This window comes from Balaenoptera musculus, chromosome 17 (genome assembly GCF_009873245.2).
Source record: "Balaenoptera musculus isolate JJ_BM4_2016_0621 chromosome 17, mBalMus1.pri.v3, whole genome shotgun sequence".
Classification (NCBI taxonomy): Eukaryota; Metazoa; Chordata; class Mammalia; order Artiodactyla; family Balaenopteridae; genus Balaenoptera; species Balaenoptera musculus.
The window spans coordinates 36,981,290-37,002,993 of record NC_045801.1 but is presented as its reverse complement, the minus strand read 5'-3'; the positions used below and the strand labels follow the sequence as shown (position 1 = coordinate 37,002,993).

At 38.8% G+C, this 21,704-nt stretch overlaps 1 protein-coding gene and 1 pseudogene across 1 annotated transcript in view; one reads left to right on the top strand and one right to left on the bottom strand.

The window, feature by feature from the left end:
- The window catches only part of VPS13B (vacuolar protein sorting 13 homolog B), a 775,748-nt gene that overhangs the window by 712,788 nt on the left and 41,256 nt on the right, over window positions 1-21,704 (top strand). Inside the window, exons 44-52 of the mRNA XM_036830846.1 lie at window positions 712-867; window positions 10,287-10,550; window positions 11,231-11,314; window positions 11,492-11,667; window positions 12,083-12,253; window positions 12,612-12,813; window positions 13,944-14,132; window positions 16,782-16,928; window positions 18,931-19,214. Coding sequence (XP_036686741.1) covers window positions 712-867; window positions 10,287-10,550; window positions 11,231-11,314; window positions 11,492-11,667; window positions 12,083-12,253; window positions 12,612-12,813; window positions 13,944-14,132; window positions 16,782-16,928; window positions 18,931-19,214 — 1,673 coding nt within the window. The remainder of the gene's footprint in view (window positions 1-711; window positions 868-10,286; window positions 10,551-11,230; window positions 11,315-11,491; window positions 11,668-12,082; window positions 12,254-12,611; window positions 12,814-13,943; window positions 14,133-16,781; window positions 16,929-18,930; window positions 19,215-21,704) is intronic.
- Window positions 16,630-16,736, bottom strand: LOC118883911 (annotated as a pseudogene).

Genomic DNA, 21,704 nt, shown 5'->3' with positions numbered 1-21,704 from the left:
GTAGGAGTAGAGATAGAAAATATTTGATGACCATGAAAGAAATCTAAATATTACCAAAAGTGGCAATGCTACATGAATAAATATGAATGTGGATCAGGAGACTCAACTGGTAAAAGTTAACAATAAATACATGCGAGAAAAAAGTAGAACAGAGACATTTTCTCACACATTCAAAATGTTAAAGGTATTTCTAATTTGATATAAGTGATCTCATAAGTAGACTGTATTAAATGAACTGCATCTTCAAATTGCTGTTTTGTTCTTAATCAAAAGAAAAAATAAGGAATGGCAATTTAGGGTCAAAAATAATGCTACAAACCAAATTTAGCTTTAATTACTGTCTAGCCAGAAGAAGGAATAAACTATCAGCCAAGACCACGATTCTTTGATCTCACATTTCAGCCTTCTTGTCCTCCAGATGAATGAAATGGTCTTTCCTCAAATGTTCAACAGGCCTTTTACCATTTGATAGGACAGTTATTTTTAAGAAGGTTTAAAATGTGATCTGGAAAACCACATTGACTCTATGTGGCATATTTGCTATTCTTAGCCTGGTTGAATAAGCTGGAAGTGGATGAATAATGCAGGTTAGAAAGAAAACAGATGCTAAATATTACAGATAGGAAGGTTTTCCAGCAATGAGACTTTCATTTTAGGGCTAGTTTTTGTTGGCACTTTTGGCATTATGACGAGTGTTGTTTTTCTCTCCAGCTGTTACACATCTGTATTGAAGGCTGGGGCAATTGGCGTTGGTCAGAGCCCTTCAGTGTGGACCATGCTGGGACTTTTATTAGAACTATTCAGTACAAGGGTCGAACTGCTTCACTGATCATCAAGGTTCAGCAACTCAGTGGAGTACAAAAACAGGTAAGTTTCTTTGTGTTCATGGCCCAGACAACTCTTGATCATTTGATGTAATTAATGGAAGGGAAACTTAAAGAAATGAAAATATCAATAAAAAAAAAAATCACACTGCCATGCCCAGTTATGCCTACTCCTACCATGCACACGAGCACTTAATAAGTGCTTGTTGATGTTCCTGATGATGATGGTGGCTTCATACCCCTTGTCCCACGTCTTTTACAAGAGCTGCTAACGAGCAGTAAACTTTACTGATTTTCATTTCACCTCTTCTCCCTGTCACCACCTACCTTCTGGTGGAGGTGCTAATGAGCTGTGAAATGGCCAAAGCGTCTTTACTGAGAAGGAAAAGAAGTCAAGGATGGTGGGGACTCTGGATAATCCAACAGTGGATAACCAGGAGTTGATTCTCATACATGTAAGAATAACCTGTGCTCAAGTGTCGTGATTCTCTCCCATGACAGAGTGGGCCTGGGTCTCCAGCAAGCTTTCTTTTCCTAGGAGTTAATATTAACTGCAGTAAAAATTCACTGCAGTCTAACTCTTGGCATATAAAACTTCAGCTCTCAGCACATATTTTTATATATTTTATAAAACTTCCTTTTGGCTGTTTTTGAAGTTCTAAGACTGCAAAGGGGAAAAAAAAGTATCTGACACTTTTTTGTGTTCTTAAGATGTGAAAATGTGGTTTTTAAAAGATGTTTTTCAAGCATGGAGCATATGACAAGAGTAGAAAGAAAAAAAGGAAGTATTAAAATCTGAAAACTGGCTTCACTGCACACATAATAACTGGATTTGTCATAAGAGTTTTAACATATACATCTGCATCTGGATTGTAACAGTCTATCCAGAGCTTATGTGAACTGAGGACGTGATAGAGACAGCACTCAGTCCCTAGAAAAGGAAAAAGGGAGCTTTCCATATTGAGCACCTGGGGCTACTCCATTGCTGTATGCCAAGGGCAGGCAGGAAGCAACTGGTGAGGTGAACAGTAGGACCTATACCATATACATTCTTGGCCTGCACCTAATCAGGGAGCTGGACTTCATGTTCTCATTATGGTGGGCAACAGAAGTGAAAAGAAACCTATAGCAGAGGAGTCTCAGACAAGAAGCATGGAAGAGTCTTCCCAGTCAACTGACCATTCCTCCAAGTATTTGTTGATTGCCCCCTGTAGAACAGAGAAAAATGAAAGACACTAAGTATGTAACACAATCTTTGCTCATAAAATGTAAATTTATGTAAACCCAACAATGTGTACGACTGACAGTAAGTGTGAAAGGAATTTAGAGGTTTCACTAAGAAGATTTGACTTGAGCTGGGCTTTACAAAACATGTCAAATTTAGATTAAGAGAGGGCATTCCAAGTCAGCAGTATAGGATAAATAAAGATACAAATATGGGACAAATGTGTCTTACCCAAGGACTCATGAGGGGACCAGTGTGGCTAGTGTGGGCTTTGAGCTGGAAAGTCATAAGAACCAGAAGTGTCACTCCTATCTGCCCTTAGAGCTCTCTTACATGGATATGCTCTCAACAAATATCTGCCCAATACACACTGGTTTTCTGATTCTGTCACTCATGGTCTCTCAAGAATGCCTTGTCTACCTTCCCATTCACCAGCATGCCTGAGAAAAGGTCATACAGCATCTGTTTGAATACTCCAAACAATGAGAGTCTCATTCTCTCACACATCAGCCCTTCCCATTGTTGGTTACTTCCAGCAGTTAATGAAATTCTTTCCTAATTTTGAGCCAAAATCTGTCACCATTCAGCCAGTTTTTACCATTCCTCAGAACTTGTGAGGCATACGCAAAAAGCACACAACTTGTTACCTCTCCTCTATGTTACAGCCCTCCAAAAACATGAGAGGAGGTAGAATATTTCCCCTTAGTTTCTTTCCCTCTAGGCTAGTGGTTTTCAAACTTGAGTGTATATCATAATCCCCTGGAGGGCTTCTTAAAATACAGATTGCTGGGTCCCACCCCCAGAGTTCCAGATTCAACAGGTCTTGGGTATAGCATGATAATTTGTATTTCTAACAAGTTCTCAGGTGCTTTGACCACCATAGCTCTGGTCTGAAGTTTCCCAGTTCATTCAAGTCTTTGGCATGTGGATGCTAGAACATTTACCAGTCAGTGGAAAGGCAGGGTCCTTCCGTGGAGAAATCTTTTCAAGGAATGTCCTTGGTAGTTAAGATCACAGGCAACCTTGCTAGCTGCGTGATCATCAGCAAGTTATCTAACCTTTGTGAATCACTTTTCTAAAATGGGAATAGTAATAATAGTGCCTTCCCTCATGAACTAAGTATGAGAATTAAATGAGTTTCTATATGTACAGTGCTTACAACAGTGCCTGGCCCATTGTCATAATCCAATAAATTTTAGTTACAATTACAATAATGAAATATTCCCAGGCATGAGTGATGCTGGTTGGACTTTTTTGTGTTGCTATGTTAATGCCTCATTCTTGCCATAGATTTATCTACTTTCACGAAATGATATTAAATTTCAGGGATAAATTAATACATACAATGTACCTGAGCAGATACTATTGCAACAGTATATCATAAGCCCAAAAAGTTGGTCATGTAAAACACATTATTTTTTTTAATTCTCACAAAACTTTACCTACTTTTTTCTGATTGGAAAAGATTTCTCAGTCCTAGTACTTATTACCTATATGACCTTAGGCACGTTTCTTAACCTTTCTATGCTTCATATTCCTTTTGTAAAAGAAAGCACCCAATAAGTACTAGTTCACAGTGTTATTTTTATATTAACTATTATAAAGTATATCTGGAAACACAGAAAAGCCTAATGAAGAAAACTAAAATTACCCATAAATCTACCAACCAAAAAATATATTCTATTATTAATTTGGTGTATTTTTTCTACTCTATTTTTCTATGCAGAAATTTTTTAACCAACTTGAACTCTGATTGTAATTACAGTTTTTCAACTTGTTTTTTTCCCTTAACATTATATAATGCTTATTTTCTCATGTTATTTAAAATTCCTGAAGTTATCCCTTTAATGGTTGCATAGTGATTTACCATATGGTATATCAAACCCCATGTAGACATTTCCTTGTTGTTGGACATTTAGTTAATTTCCAAGTTAATTTGTGTATAAATATATGTCCAAATTTCTGAGTCTGTCCTTAAAATAAATTGCTATAAAATTTAATTACCTGCGCAAAGGATATGAATGTTTTTGTGGTGCTTGATGCACATTCCCAAATTAAAAAGATGTACTTTATTCCTTAGACAAAATTCATCGTTTTGTCTTACCAGAGTCTTGTTGGGGCTACACTAATCTTTTAAATAATTAAATATATATTTGTTCTAAAACTTCTGCTGATTTCCTGAGTTTTTCAAACCATTAGCATTTTTAAAATCTTAAATATTTATGAGGGGTTCAAATCAGAACTAAAAAAAATTTCCATACATTGAAAGTTTAAGGAGTTCTTTTAATCACTCTCTCTGTTAATGTCAAATATACAGATTTTAAGACATCTGGTGCCAAGTCACATTTCAGAACTTTTCCAAATGTTATTTGTACTGGTAAATGTTAATAATCCTTTTCTGCGGGGAATGCCTCTCACACTTTTCTCTGCTTCTACCTCATTTATAATAAATACTCTTTTAAAAAAAAGTCAAATCTAGCCAAACAGGAAAGGATTCTTTGGAGAGCGATAATGGAAGCATAACCAGCCCTTGCATCGCATTTACCTTTTTGAGAGGAAGTGTCTTCTTCTCCCACAGGAACTGGGAAAGTCCATTTTACATTCCCACTATCATGGAAGGTACATACACATATAACTTATATTTTGAGTTGTAGCATTTCTTGTCATCATCAAATGAGATTGAGCTCTATATTGGGGCCATTAAAAAAACTTAGCAGAGTATGGACACCAAGGGGGGAAAGCATCGGCAGGGGGTGGGGGGGGGCGGTGGTGGGATGAATTGGGAGATTGGAATTGACATGTGTACACTAATATGTATAAAATAGATAACTAATAAGAACCCGCCGTATAAAATAAATAAATAAATAAAATTTTTTTAAAAACTTAGCAGAGCAGGGAAAATTAGAACACAGAAACAGCAATTCGTTTAACCTAGAATGAAGCAAATGGAAAGTGGGTTATACTGAACCCAGGTAATACGAGGTTCAGCAGACCACCATGCCAACCTCAAACCAACTGTTGCATGCATCAACATTGTAAAAAACCTTTCTAGTCAGTGTTTTTCTGCCTTTCCCCTCTCTCCCTCCCTCTCTCTCTCTCTCCCCCTCTCTGTCTGTCTGTCTCTCTTTCTCTGTCTCTCTCTCTCTCACACACACACACACACACACACACAAAAATGTATTATTTCTTTTTAAATTGGATTTTTTTTTTATGGTCAGGGTAGATTAACTAACATTCAGATTAGCGCTAGTTAAAGTACGTCAGAGACAGGATTTCCTCAGTTGGCCAAGTTAGGAAGATAGGAACCAGGCTTCCAGAAGAACTTCATGGATTCCTGCCTCCCTCACATCTTCGCTTCTTTCCTTCTACCCCACCTGGGCCTGGAAATTTGCAGTAAACCGCAGCTGCCTAATTATGAAGCCCCATTTGGGGAGGAGGGTGTGTGCAGCTCCCTGATGTACCTTAACTGCATTAATACACCACTGGACAATGGATAATTGGCTAAAGCTTGCCTGAACAATGACGTTTGGTTACCTGTACCCTGCCTTTCCTGTACCCCTCTCATTTCCCCAGTTCAGTGAAAACTGACCACACATAAAATTTCTCAGGGACTTTGTACATTATACAACTACTCACGCACATGTATTTGCTTCCGTGTTTTCCATCCCTTCATTGAGGAAAGCTTTACTACTCTAAAAACCTAAATGTACACATGAGTGTATGTATATATATTTGTATCTTTATACATACACTTTTAATCATGGTTAAGATATCATTTTCCAGTGCATCTGGTGCTCTGGAGTTATTCTTTAATATCGCTATTCTTCTTGGCACTGATCTAATAAGAGTTCTGAAACCTGCTAAGTAAAATCATATGTGGAAATCTTCAATACACATCTTTGTGGCTTTGGGGAAAGAGGGGAATTAGTGTGAAACCTGGAAATGTGTATTAAAGAGAAACCCTACATTAAAAAAAATTAAGTAGCTGTCTTCAACTGATAAATTAATCTTGAAATTCTAACCATAATTTTCAAAATAACGGCACTGTAAGTGTTGCCACTTTGAAGAAAAGCAGGCACGGCTCTCACTGAACCCTGCGAGGGAGCAGCGGTGAGAGCGCACCACGCCAAGCGGCAGCCATTTTGGATTTTCCTTCATCTAAGTAGCTTTCCCTCCCTGGCCACTTTTAAGGGTTTTCTTTTTATCAAATTTGAAAGCCTATTTAACAGGCTTTTTGGTTCAAAATGAAACTATAAAAACCCACCAAGAGGATCTTTGTCTTTAAACAAAGCGAGTCCCAGATGGTTGCGGAGATTTCTGTGGTTTCTGTGAGAGACAGCCAAATTCTCTCCTAAATCTCATGGGGCCCAAAGGTTCTGAAACAAGAGCAGTGAGCACACGTTGCCAGGCCTGGACACATCGGAATAAGAACAGAGTTAAATACCGCCTCAGAGCTTTCTATTGTTTATTCAAAGTTGGGCAATGCTATGGCGTCATAAGGCTTATCATGAGTGTCTAGCCTACATATGCTAGAGAAAATCTTGTGTGCTAGTTTAGAACTCATAGTTCAGTGGACTTCCATGTTTGTTATTTTGAAAATATTGTTTTAAAAGATTATAATGTCCAGAGTATCTAGGGGAAATGTAACAGTTAAGCATAGCTTGGTTTTTACAGATGTGTTCCTTCTAAAGAAAATTCAAAGGAGTAGATAGTTGGAAAATAAATGTTTAAGAAAATGCTAAACCTCACTATTCGAATAATGCAAGTTGAAACAACGGTGACTTTAATTTTTGGTCTGTCAATCTAGCAGATTTGCTTGGGGTAAATAATAGTTCATAAGTTGTTCACATTTTTTTGTGTAAATAATAGTTTTGTTTAAAATGATAGTTACAAAGTACTCCTAATGACATAGGAAAATGTATCAATTAGGATGCTTTCAGCCTGAAGTTACAAAATAGGATTTTTAGTCTTCATAGCAAGCTAATGAGGCAGATACTATTATTGTTCCTATTTTATGTTTATTATCTCACATAACAAAAAGGAAGAAGGCAGACTCGATGTCGGTTAGTTAATTAAGCAACTCAGTACTGTTATCTGCTTCTCTGCCGTCCTCTTGAATTTGCCTTCCTGACCTCAAGATGGCTGCAAAAGTTATATCCTCTCCTAACATCCTCCATGGCAGAAAAAAAAAGGAGAGTTTTCCCTTCTCAAATTGTCTCCCTTATTATCAAAGAGTAAAATCTTTCCCAGAACCTTTTAGCAGCCTTCCCTTTTTATATTGTTCGCCAAAACAGAGCTCCATGTTCACCCCTAAACTAATCATTAGCAAAGAGGTAATGGAATTACCACGATTAGCTTGTACCAACTGTGATACAGCCAATGGGGGTCATGGGAGGTGTCCACCTTCCCTGAGTACTGTGCTGCTTTTTGAGACCTAGACCAAATCAGTGATTTTAACAGCAAAGGAAAAGGAGGGACCAGCTATTTGGAATGGAACCACTGGTTTCTGCCACATTTACCTTGTGATGGGCAACCTTTATTCTCTTTATGTTGTTTCTGTTTTCTTAATTAGTAGGTATTAATTTTATGAGATACAGACAGTCAGGATGGTGATCAACACAGACTCTGGGCCAGACCATCTGGGTAACATCAGAAAAGTTATTCAACATCTCTGTGCTTCTCTTTTTTTCCTTGTTAAGATGAGGAGTCATTGTAGCGCCTGTTTTATGTGGTTGTGAAACAGGAGGGAAGGGGGCAGGGCACAACCTTTAAAAGAATGACATAGCCATAGGACATGACAAAGACTGGTTAGAACCGACTGGGTCCAAGATGGCAGAAGATTCGACTTCTAGTAGACCTTGAGCCTCATTATACAACTCATTGTGATACGTTAGTGTGCTAAATGACACACCTACAAGCACCATGACAGTTCTGAGGCCAACCATAAAAGGTCAAAAAGTGGGCGGTGGCCCAATTCCTGGAAATCCCCACCCCTTCCCCAAAACAGTTGGAATAATCCTCCCACTCATTAGCCTGTGAAATTACCCAGCCTATAAAAACTAACCACACCACATTTTGAAGCTCTCTCGCCTTCAGAGATGGCCCACACTCTGTCTGTGAGTGTGTTTCTCTCTAAATAAGTCCACTTCTTACCTATCACTTCATCTCCAAATTCTTCTGCGACAAAGCAGGAACCTTAAATTCACCAGGAACAGTTGCTGTGAGAATAAAAGATAATTTGTGAAAATACTTTGTATTAGTCACGGTTCTCCAAAAAAAAAAAAACCAGAACCAGTAGGGTGTATGTGTGTACACACACACATATACATGTATATGTATATATATGTACATAGAGAAAGGGAGGGAGAGATTTATTATAAATTGGCTCACACGATTATGGAGGCCGAGAAGCCCTAAGATCTGCCATCTGCAAGTTGGAACACCAGAAGAGCTGATGTGTAGTTCCAGTCCAAAGGCTGGAAAAGACCAGTGTCCAGCTCAAGCAGTGAGGCAGGAGGAGTTCCCTCTTACTCAGGCTCTTTGTTCTTTCAGGTCTTCAGTTGATATGATAAGGCCCACCCACGTTCAGAAGAGCAGTCTGCTTTAGTCAGTCTACCAATTCAAATGTTAGTCTCATCTAGAAACACCTTCACAGACACACCCAGAGTAATGTTTGAGTAAAATATCTGTGCACCCCATGGCCCATTCAAGTTGACACATAAAATTAACCATCATATCCTTAGACATACATGCTATACATGTATTACTTAGCATATATTTTATAACCTGGAAAAATATTACGAATAAGGAAAACAGTATGTGACAGTCCTATCTTCCTCAATCATGGTGAAAATTCATATTACACAGGATTTGCTTTCTAAAAGTATTCACTGCATAGGAGTAAATTTTGTGTTATCTTTTCAATTTCCACCAATTTAAGAGACATTTCTTAATGCCTGCTCTGAACTATACTCTTAGCTGGATGAAAAGTTAAATAATACATGGGTTTAATGGATAATTCTGTGTGTTTTATAAAGATAATGCTTCTACGCTGTAAGAAAAACCTGAGTAAGATAAAATATAATTAGGCTTCTGAGTTAAAAGTTGTTTGTATTATCAGTTTATACAGAGATTTCGTATTGCATAAGAGTGCAATAAACCCTTGGAAATCAGCCTCAGGGAATAAATTGATCACAATTGTCATCTCAGCTATGAGAGCTGAAGTCTTGTTTCCAATCCCCTTCCTTTCTGACTGCTACATTGTTTGATACCATCGACCACCACCTCCAGTCAGTCTCTTCTCTCGTGGCTTCAGCAGCCCTGCTTTCTCCTGACACTCCTCCGTCCCTTCTCTGGCTTCTCACCCTGAGTCTGTACCTGAAGTCTTGGTCAGTTACTGGGTTTGAGCCTCCACCCTCTTTTCCAGGTAAACTGTCTTCCTGTCCGCACACATTTGTGAGGCTTTAATTTCACAAGTCTTCCATCTCCAATCCCACCTTCACTCTCAAGCACATGACCAGCATCTGTAGCTGGGCATGGATCCTGCCTACATGTCTGTCCTTTGAATACTGCAAACTCAACATGACCAAAGCAAAGTCCCTTCTCTTCTTGGAAGCCTCTTCTTCTTCTTGTACTCTCTAAATAAGCTAACGATTTCATTTTCTTTCCATTAAAATCAGCATAGTTTACTCTGTCTGAACAAGGCATACCTTGTTTTATTGTGCTTTGCTCTATTGAGTTTTGCAGATACTACATGTTCATCAGTTGAAAGTTTGTGGCAACCCACAAACTTGCATCAAGCAATCCAACAGCATTGGCTTGCTTCGTGTCTCTGTGTCACATTTTGCTAGTTCTCACAATATTTCAAACGTTTTCATTTATTATTATTTTTGTTACGGTGATCTGTGATCAGTGACCTTTGAAGTTACTATTGCAAAAAGATTACAACTCGCCGAAGACTCAGATGATGGTTAGCATTTTTTAGCAAAACAAAATTTTTTAGTGAAGATATTTAAATGTTTTTAGACATAATGCTTTGAATACTTAATAGATTACAGTATAGTGTAAACATAACCTTCATATGCACTGGGAAACCAAAAAATTCATCTGACTCCCTTTGTTGCAATATTTGCTATATTGTGTTGATCTGGAACCAAACCTGCAGTATCTCCAAGGTTTCCCTGTATTTCCAATTGATGAAGTCTTATTGATGGATGGATTGATTGATTGTCTTTCAGATTATCATCTGTGGAAGACAGATTATCTGTAGTTACTTGTCTCAAAGCATAGAACTAAAAGTCGTTCAGCATTACATTGGTCAAGATGGACAAGCTGTGGTTCGAGAACATTTTGACTGCCTCACAGCCAAACAGAAATTGCCTTCGTACATACTAGAAGACAGCGAACTGACCGAGTTGTGTGTGAAGGCCAAAGGAGATGAAGATTGGTCAAGAGACGTGTGTCTGGAATCCAAGACCCCTGAGTATAGTGTTGTCATTCAGGTATGAGAAGTAGTACAATCCAGAATAGAGCAGCTTTAAAATTTGAAATTTCTCGTTATGTTCTTTATTCAGTACAGCACTTAATTTATTAATAAATGCTATATACAGAAGAGGGGAGGCCTGAAATAATATAAAAAGGCTTTGAATATTATTTCTCAAACTTTTTTGTCCCCATCCCGCGACAACACGTTTGTATCAGTTCCAGTAGTTCTCATAGCCAAGACTCTACCCCTCCCAGATGGAGATGATTTATATCTTGAAAAAGATTCTGATGCACAAGGGCTTTGGAGGGACGGGAGGGAATAAAGGGTGTCCTCCCCACTTGAGAAGCTTTATGATGATCTGCTACTTTTTTTATCTCTTTCTCAATCTCCACCATCATCACTTTCATTCCCATAAAGGACAAATCCTCTCTTTTGTTCTCCCACTCGCTCTTATATCAGTCTCTCCACATACAAATCCCTTCATCTTTATGGAAAGAATTGGCCCCATTGACTCACTGCACATTCACTTTATGCCATAATGAAGTCTGTTTTTGCTTATTCTTTGTTTTTAAACGGCTTTTTTCTGTAACTTTAAACTTTTTGTATCCTCCAAATGGATATTATATCTGTGCCTTATTTTGATTAATTAGTAAACTGTTTAGTATTTAATAGAACCGTTTTCTATCTCATGTGCAGGTGCCATCTTCAAACAGTTCTATTATTTATGTCTGGTGCACAGTTTTGACTTTAGAACCCAGCTCTCAAGTGCAACAACGAATGGTAAGTGCTTTCTAATCCTAAAATATGGCATATGACTCTGACCTTTCCTGTTCTGAAATAAATTAAGGTCAGAGTGACCCAGGGAAGAGATTTATTACAAGTTTGTTTCAGCGTCAAACAGCTGGAATACTGCAACAAAGCAAATATGAAAGTTGTTCTGTCCTTTTATTTTTATAGATTGTGTTCAGCCCTCTTTTTATCATGAGGAGTCATCTTCCAGACCCCATTATCATACATTTGGAGAAAAGAAGTCTGGGATTGAGTGAAACACAAATTATTCCAGGAAAAGGACAGGAAAAACCACTGCAAAACATAGAACCTGACCTTGTACATCACCTAACATTTCAAGCAAGGTGCTGGGAAAATCCTTACATTTTCTTAAGAGAGATTCAGTAGAAAAGTAACTTTGTCCTACTGAGGGGGTAAGGGAGGATAGAGTTTTTTGTATGATTTCTTATCTTATGAGAATGTTATTTTTAAATTGCCCTGCCTAGTATTCTCTTATTCTCTTCTACAGTTTAAGATAAAATTCAGCCCCTTTAGATATAAATAAGAGGGATGATCAGAAAATTTAATTGACACATGATTTCTGTAGAGGAACAAGAGATCTCCACCCAAGCACTGGGGAGGAAAGGCCACGGCCCAGATAATTCCCCAAACTGTGTCATCATCCCTAAAGCACCAAAAAATTGACTCACTCTCACCAAAAAAAATATTGGTTTGTAATACATCTGATAATCATTCTTGTGTTTTCTTTCCATTTCCTAGAGAAGAAGATGATCCTTCACATTGTGCTGTTCCCATCTCAACATCCCTCATTAAGCAAATAGCCACTAAGATACACCCCGGAGGCACAGTTACTCAGACCCTTGACGAATTCTATGGGCCAGAAAAGTCCCTTCAACCCACATGGCCCTATAATAAAAAGGACTCTGACAGGTAATGTTCTCTAGCAGTCTTTTTCTACAAACACTTCTCAATATTAAGAAATAAATGACCATTCACAAAAATCTTAGATACCATAAAAACATTTTAAAACAGAAGATGTTTGCACGTATCTGTCAGCTTCTGACCTTTTATCACCTAGTAGATGTATTCTGTAGATTGCTTCATTCTTAATCTCGAACATAATTGCATGAAAAGTTTCTTTCTCCTGGATGCAAATTTAGCATTGCATGACTCTGGTGTGAAGAGGTGTCATACAGGAGCATTGTGTGTCTGGAATCCTTAAACACATTTCATGAATCCTGAAGTCATCATGTTTCATTGAGTCTCTTGGATGTGGTATTTGGCACAGGAATGAGCAGCTGAGCCAGTGGGACAGCCCAATGCGAGTGAAGCTGTCAGCCTGGAAGCCATATGTGAGGACCTTGTTGATAGAGCTGCTACCCTGGGCCCTGCTCATCAATCAGTCCAAGTGGGACCTCTGGCTGTTTGAGGGAGAGAAGATTGTTCTACAGGTTCCTGCTGGCAAAATTATTATCCCTCCTAATTTTCAGGTACTATAACTTTTTTCTTTAAACTAATAGGAATTCTTTCCTTTCAACAACCAGCTTTTATTCTGAGGTTGCATTTATGTTCTTAACAGAATCAATCAGTTGTGGAAAACTGTCCTCCTAGACGCATATGTAAGGGGTATGGAATGTTCTTTGATATTCAAAGACATCTCAGATGTCTTTTTTTTTTTTTTCCCCATCAGCAGTATTCATGCTTGAGTTATCATTAAATTTGATAACTTGTACTAGTTACATTCTCATTTCCATTGCATATAGGATGTTTGACAAGTATTAGGATTTGCCTACTCAGGATATGTTAAGAACATAGAGCCATATTCTCTGCTAACCCACCCCCTAGATATTTTTGTGATTCTTACAGAAACTCTCAGAGATGTGCAAGATGGATAAGAATTAAAGATTTCTGAACAGCTATTTTTGTCAAGGCCCCTTTTCCTTTATAAGTGGACTTGCCTGTCCATAATCATGGATGCCCCCCATTAGTGATAACAGCATAGAATCATTAATAACAAGGGAAGAAAAACTTAATTGTAAAACAGAATTTCATAGGAAGATTTTATATTCCATTACAGGAGAACTTTCTTGATAAGGCTAGCCCAGTTCAAGAAGGCACATAAATCTGTAAGAAAATAGAGTACAAGGAATTTCTAAATAAAATGTTTTCCTGATAGGGAATAATTTGAGAGTCCTTTTTTTTTCTTTTTTTTTTTTGAACTCCGGTTTATAAACATCTTTACTCAATTGCATTTTTCCTTTTTTTTTTTTAAACAATCATATGATGTTACCTTAAGGAATTGGAATGTTGACCTACATGTACGTAGTGTTGCATATTATTCTTTTGTCAAATGAAATGAAACCTTCAGTTTTTAAGCCTTTGGTATATAGGGTAGTCACAGTTTAGATTGATGTTTTTTTCCCTCCTTCCATAAATATGAATTCCATTGTGATTCAGAGAAAGCACTGGGAACTAAAATAAAATGTATGTTGCCATTACAAAAAAAAGGGATTTGGTTGCCTAAGTAGGCCTAGTACATAATATAAAAAATTCCTACGAATTGAGGTAAAAATATCAAACTTAAGAAAAATACTTTATAATTGAGGCATTACTTTTCCAGGAAGCTTTTCAAATTGGAATATACTGGGCAAATACAAACACTGTGCACAAGTCAGTAGCAATTAAACTGGTCCATAACCTGACATCTCCAAAGTGGAAAGATGGAGGTAATGGTGAAGTTGTGTCATTGGACGAAGAAGGGTTTGTTGCTGCCGAAATAAGACTCGGTGCTTTCCCAGGACATCAGAAGGTAGGATCAAAGTCGATAAAAGTCTGTGTGGCTTGGGGGATAGCATGCCATCCCCTCAACCTGTTTAAAATGAGTCTACCCTTTTCTTTTTTCATCCCTTTTTGGTATTACTTGTTCCAAACAATTTTTAACAGTGTAACGTGATTTCTTAGACCTCTCTGTTTTACAGTCGTTTTTTTTTTTTCCTTTACTAGTGATAAAAGCTGTGTCACATAGTTTATCCAATAACCACTCTATTTCAGAACACTCAGCAGTCACTTGATTTATTGTATGTAGGGGAAAAAAGTGAACTTATTCCAAAATATCCACAAGTTGTACTTGGCCTCCTTGTTTTAGAGCGGGAGGCAGAGCTGCTAACATTCTGAGTATTGGGTGAAAGGACAAAGGCTCCTGCAGCAAAGGCTATATTTCTGGAAAGGGCATCCTGAGCAACATCCTGCGGAGTTGTATTATCGAACAGCGGACTGGTACCCATGTTTATGAAGATGAATACAAAAAAAGAAAACAAAAGTTATTTAACTAAATATAAGTGGTATGTGCTTTTCAACATGAATCTTTTCTAAAGTAGTATATGAGAACCAGTTAAGCTGAATAATATAGTAACAAATCCCATTAAACTGTATGTATGAAGTCAGTATCATAGTGTACCGTGTAGAAATCTCATGCTGTCCTTAATGATATCTTCGTTATTTTAGCTGTCCCAAATCTGAAAAAGAAGGGATGCTTCATCAGAGTAGTATAATTCAGAATGACCTTTCTCTGGGGAGAAGCTAGATTTTGACAGGCATCTTCAAAGAGCCTCTTGAGAAAAGTTAGGGTCATTTGGTGACTTTTTAAAAATAAATTTCTCTGATACAAAGTAGTAGGTCTTCAGTATTCAAGGCTGGTATCCATTTCCTCAAAGTTGTCTGGGCAACACATGTTTATGCTCTGCCGGCCAAAATACTGTAACACGGGTGTAAACGGCAAAGAGCTGTAAGCGTGAATCACCCAAAGTTGAATAGTTGTAAGTTGAGAACTACCGTCAAAACCTGGAAAAAAAGTTATGATATGCAGTCAAACACCTAGTACCTCCAGCACCTCGCAAAGTGGCCACAGCAAGTGCGAATAAATGTTAGTGAAGGAATGAATGAACTGTTGGAAAATATAATATTATTATATTTATATCTCATTATTCTCTAGTAGTGATTCTCAAACTTTTTAGTCTTTGGACCCCTTTACACTCTTAAAAAATACCGAGGACCTCCAGAAACCTTTTGTTTATGTGGATTATATCTATTTGATATTTATCAAATTAGAAATTAAAACAGAGAAAATTTTAAACACAAGAATTCACAAACATACATTTCATTAGCCATGAGCATGATGACATCATATGTCATATAGCCTCTGGAAAACTCCACTGTACGCTCCTGTGAAAATTAGAGTGAAAAAGACAAATAGCACCTTATTATTATTTTAAAATTAGTTTTGACCTTGGGCCCCCCTGAAAGAATCTCAAAGACCATCTCCTCCAAGGGTTCCCAGACCACACTCTGAGAACTTCTGTCTTGACATTACCACTTGCTAGATGGATATCTTTAGGCAAGTAATATCTTCTCTGAGCTTCAGTTCCTCATACAACGTGATAGGACGATGAGATGATACACTCCATGGTTAAGAGCAGCACCGGGGAGCCAGTCTGCATGGTTTCTAATTCCAGCCCTTAGACCCTCTTTATCTTTGTGACCTTGGGCAAGTTGCTTACCTCTTTGTGCCTTGTTTTTTCTCTTCTGTAAAATGGGGATAATATAGTAGCTACCCCATGTGGGTGTAGTGAGCATTCTGTGAATTAATATGCATAAAGTACTTTCAACAGGTGGAGCACAAGAAAGCAATATATGAGGGTCAGCTGTTACTATTTTCTTCATCATCGTCATCATTATTTAAGTTCTCAGAACTCCCCTTGGTGCAGGTACACATTCAGTGAGATAGCTGCTAGGATGAGCATGAGGAGGAGAAGGGGAATGCCGGATTGAGTTCTTTATGTTGAAAAGGATAAGTGGCATCTGTTTATGTATAAGTGCTTTATAAATAAATATTTTGTGAGGGAATTGGTTTAATAGCTTGAAAACAAGTCTCTGTCACTATACAATAGCAGGAAAAGTAACCGGTTTGCTAAAGCACCCTGTTGAAGAGTAAATAGTGACCCTTTTTGGGGACCAAGACAGTTTTGAGACTGAAAGGGAACGCTACTAAATCCTCTGGAACAGAAGATAAAATTGATACTGTCCTGGGCAAACCAATGGATAAAATGACTTTTAAAAATAATCAAGAGGTTTTTATATGCCATATAATATATTTTTCTCCCTTTGGAAGCACCCACTTAAGTATCAGATTTAATTTGAATTTATGTATTATGTTCTGTTGTTTAGAAGTTGTTAATATTTTCATTAATTAATTGATGAAATACATGATTGGTGAGTCAAAATACTCTAAAGATTGGGCAGAATAAACAAAAAAACAGTGGTTAGATGCCACGAGTAGGTGGCAGTGCCTTAACCTTATGTGCCTCTTCCATCCTTGTCAAGGGGAGTGCTAACCTTCTCTCCTTTCATACAACACCCATATAATATTTTTAAAATTACTCTTTCCTCAATTGTCCTGCAGTTATGCCAGTTCTGCATTTCCTCCATGGTACAGCAAGGCATACAAATTATTCAGGTTGAAGACAAGACTACAATAATCAATAATACACCGTATCAGATATTTTATAAACCACAGTTATCTATCGCCAGACCCCACTCTGGAAAGGAGGTAAGCAATTCACAGATGATTGTTTTGTCTAAGTTTTCATAAATCAATAATAATTAGTATGAACTTTTTTTTAACCTGGAACAAATCAAAAGCTAACACTGAATATAGGTAAAGATTCATTTATTTTTGCTTTCATTAAAACCATGGATGCCATGGTGAGCACTTCCAAGGTAATTAATGAGGAGACGTCCTACCAAGCAGGAGATCCGGACCCACTGGCAGCTGGGTGCTGCCGGCCCCGTCTGCCCCGAGGCTGCAGCGCTCTCTGCCAGCGCTCACTAACACAAGGCCCCACCGGTGGGAAGCGGGCCTGAGGCCTGGCTCCGAGGCTCCTGGAAAAGAACATCTGCCTCGCAGGCCACCGTGCCTGGAGGAGCCGTGTGTGAAGGCTCAGCCCCAACGGAGCCCCAGATCTGGGAGCACTGAGCTCTGTGTCCACGAGGAGAGGAAATGTGAAAATGTACCAGCTCATTTATGTTAACGTCTCTATGGCAGAATACGCGGAAAATGAATCCAAGAAGGATTTTTTTATTCAGTTCTTTATACAGTTCAGATGAACAGTTTAATTTTAAGAGAGTAAGGAGATATTTTAAAAGGATTTGAAAACAGAATATGCTAAGTGGTATGCTATTGTTTTACGCTATTGAAACCATCATATAGAAAAGTATTATTTTTCTTTACTTTCATCTGAATTTATTGTTAGCCCTTACTTTCAGCTCCTAAAAATTACATTAGAGCAATACACTAGGATGAAAGTCTTATTCTTCTAAGCCTACAGTGCATTATAGTATTTATAAAAATGTCAGAATAATAAAATTTCATCTCGGTTCGCTGAAGTATTGATAAAATAAATAGGTGACCAGAAGTACCCTGGTGGGTAGTAGAGGTCAACAGTAATTGCATTGTAGGCGAGGATTTGAGGAAAGAACCAGCATGAGCCCTGATAATTTTCCTGCTTCTCCCCACCCTAGGGCTTCCTGAGGCATTGTGTCAGGGTTTTCAACACTGACACTTCCTCATCTGAAGAGGGGCATAATTTTGCACTCGTTGCAGGTTTGGGGTGAAGGTTAAATGAGGTAATGCGAGTAAAAAGGCTGGGCACTCGGGAAAGGAGCATTGCCAGCACCTCAACACCAGCATCACAGTGGGCTCCTTGAGAGAAGGGGGAGGCCCCCATTCTTTCTGCAGCTGAGGGGGCCCCCTTTTTCAGCCCTGACCCTGCTTCGGGCAGGTGTGGGAATTGTTCAAAGACATGGTAATCCCTACCCTCTCAGGGAGACTGTCTGGGACAGTGGGAGAAACAGCCAAGGGCGAAGGAGGAAGCCTGGCTTCTGGCTAGGCTTTGCCACACACTGGCTTTGCGATGCTGGACAAATCATCTGCACTCTGGGAAGCAGCTTCCTCAGCTGTGAAAGAGGAGGGCCAAATAAATTATCTCTAAAGGTCCTTTTTATGTCTACAATCCTGAGACTCTCTAATGTGCCAGAAACCATGTGGAATTCCAGCAGAGGGTTGGAGATCAGAGTTTCCTGCTCCCTCAGGATGAGCCTTCAAAAAAATTTGTCTTCTGAGCCCCCAGTTTACCCTTCTGTATCTCATTCCGATCTCTTCTGCCCAAGGTCCCCCGGGGTGCCACCCTTTCAGGCCAGCCACACCTCTCTAGGAGGACTCCCTCCCAACAAACAACATTGCTACCACATGGCATGGCCTTTTCTTTGCAATACCTGGGGGTATTGAGAACTTTGCCTCGCCTTTGAAATCACACCAGTTTTATCATGTTTCATTATGCCTAGAAAAGCCGACCCTGTTCTTCTTGCTCCTTGTAATTGTCTCATTAGAGCTTTCTCATGGGAACAGGATTTCTAATATTCCCATGTCCCCCACCTGGCCACCTCCTGAGAATATATGTTATGGTTTCTCAGAAACTGTGCTTTAAAAAGTTTAGCTTCTCTGTAGGACTGTAGTAACTGTGCTCTCTCTGCACTGTCTTTTCTTTCTTCAGTATTTTCATGTTCCAGACAGCGCTACTTTCAGCATTTGCCCAGGTGGCGAGCAGCCTGCTGTGAAACCCAGCGCCCTTCCTTGCTGGGACTTAATGCCTGACATCAGTCAGTCAGCGCTGGACGCATCCCTGCTTCAGAAACAGATCTTGCTGGCCTTCTCTCCTGCCGCAGTTGCCGACCGCTCCCAGTGCTGGAGCCTGCCAGCTATAGTTAGACAAGAGTTTCCCAGACAGAGTGTGGCAGTGCCCTTCGGGAACTGTAGGGAAAAGGGATTCTGTACCAGGTATTCTACATTTATGTGAATGTCCTTCTTTGCTTCATCCAGGTGCCGGGAGAAATAGGAGAATAGTTGCAGTGCTCACCACACGTAAAATTAGGTTTTTGCTTTTATTTTTCATGGCTTCTAGATTTTGTATACAACTGGGCAAACGTTATGATCACACATGGGTTGTCCCAGTGTACTACTGATGAGATTTTTCCCTTATGCAGCTTCTACTAGGGGGAAATGTGATGTTTATACCATAGACTAGCAGAAATCTATCATACTGAAAAGATCGCCTTCTTTTATGGCTTCTTGGCCTCTGTCAAGTGATAAGAAGTAAGGGTTAAAGTATGAGAGAGTCAAGTTGGAAAACCTTTTCTTTTCCCATATTTTACTTTTACTTCAAAATGGAATTTTTCTCAAGTCATTAAGAGAGATAACTTAGATAAACACAAGTCACAGAAGACTCTGTTCTGTGGTTGTTCCTGCACGCAAGTTACTCCAATTACCAATTACCAATTATGCAAATAGCAACCACAGAATCAAGCCAGAGACATGTAATGGTTTGTTCATACCGGACTTTTATTTTGCGGTCGTTTTGCATGCAATATGTCCTTTCTGTAGCTGTCAGGAATAACTTATTTATGGTATATATAAAAAGTACAAAAGAAAACATATTGTAACCTTATGAGAGGTACCTTTTTTCGTGATTATGAATTTATAGACTTTATTTGAGATTTTAGCCATCTTAACTTTGATGTATATAGAGATTTCTAGTAGTAATATTTTAAAAGATAACTTCCTAACTCGAGTTATCCTTAATAGTAAGGCTCCGTTCCCTACACACATCCCTTCTTCTTTCACAACACTCACAAACATCCATGATTTTATAAACACTTTTCACCCCTAACTCGAGAGGAATGTTTTGTCCTTATGTTCTGGTTGGAGAAGTTAAGTGTGGTGAGTTTTTTTTTTTTTAATTAAAACAAACTTGGGACTTCAGCGCAGTGCTTAAGAATCCGCCTGCCAATGCAGGGGACGCGGGTTCGAGCCCTGGTCCGGAAAGATCCCACATGCCGTGGAGCAACTAAGCCCATGCGCCACAACTACTGAGCCTGCGCTCTAGAGCCTATGAGCCACAACTACTGAGCCCGTGTGCCACAACTACTGAGGCTGTGCTCTAGAGCTCACGAGCCACAACTACTGAGCCCACGTGCCACAGCTACTGAAGCCCGTGTGCCTAGAGCCCATGCTCTGCAACAAGAGAAGCCACCACAATGAGAAGCCCGCGCACCGCAACGAAGAGTAGCCCCCGCTTGCTGCAACTAGAGAAAGCCCGTGCACAGCAACGAAGACCCAATGCAGCCAGAAATAAATAATAAACAAATAAATTTATTTTTAAAAAAACTTATTGTTTCCGAAGGGGGGTGGGGGGAGGGATAAATTAGGAGGCTGGGAATTAACATATGCACACTACTCTGTATAAAATAGATAACCAACAAGAACCTACTGTATAACACAGGGAACTATACTCACCATTATGTAATAACCTATAAGGGAAAAGAATCTGAAAAAGAATATATGTAAATAACTGAATCGCTGTGCTGTACACCTGAAACTTACATAATATTGTAAATCAACCATACTTCAATAAAAAAAATTTTTTTAACATCTTTATTGGAGTATAATTGCTTTACAATGGTGTGTTAGTTTCTGCTTTATAACAAAGTGAATCAGTTATACATATACATATGTTCCCATATCTCTTCCCTCTTGTGTCTCCCTCCCTCCCACCCTCCCTATCCCACTCCTCTAGGTGGTCACAAAGCACTGAGCTGATCTCCCTGTGCTATGCGGCTGCTTCCCACTAGCTATCTGTTTTACATTTGGTAGTGTATATATGTCCATGCCACTCTCTCACTTTGTCCCAGCTTACCCTTCCCCCTCCCCGTGTCCTCAAGTCCATTCTCTAGTAAGTGTTATTTTGAGATAATCGTAGATTCACATACAGTTATAGGAAATAATACAGAGAGGTCCCATGTATCCCTTACCCAGTTCCCCCATCTTGCGAAACTAAACTATAATATCACAACTGGGATATTGGCATTGATACAATCAACATATAGAACATTTCCATCAATTAAGTGTGGTAAGTTTAAGGAAGTATTTTTGAAAGCAATGTGAACCTATGTATAGAAAACAAAACGTATTTTTAAAACTGAGAGACAAAATGTAAAATAAAACACTTAGAAATTAAGTTTAAAATTCTAAGATTTTATTAATATAATTTAAATCTTTATCTATAAATATTAAGCTAAATATTAAATTGGAAGTGCCATATTTTAGTCTTGACCCCAGCTCTCTTGGCTATCGGTAGAGCATTCTCTGTGGTTGGCTTGCCTGGCTCTTCCACAGTTAGGCTGGGAGAAGAACTTCGGTGTTAATCCAAAGACTGATACTCGGAGAGTGTTCCATCTCCTCTCCTCTCTCCTCCCCCCAGTCCAACAGTGC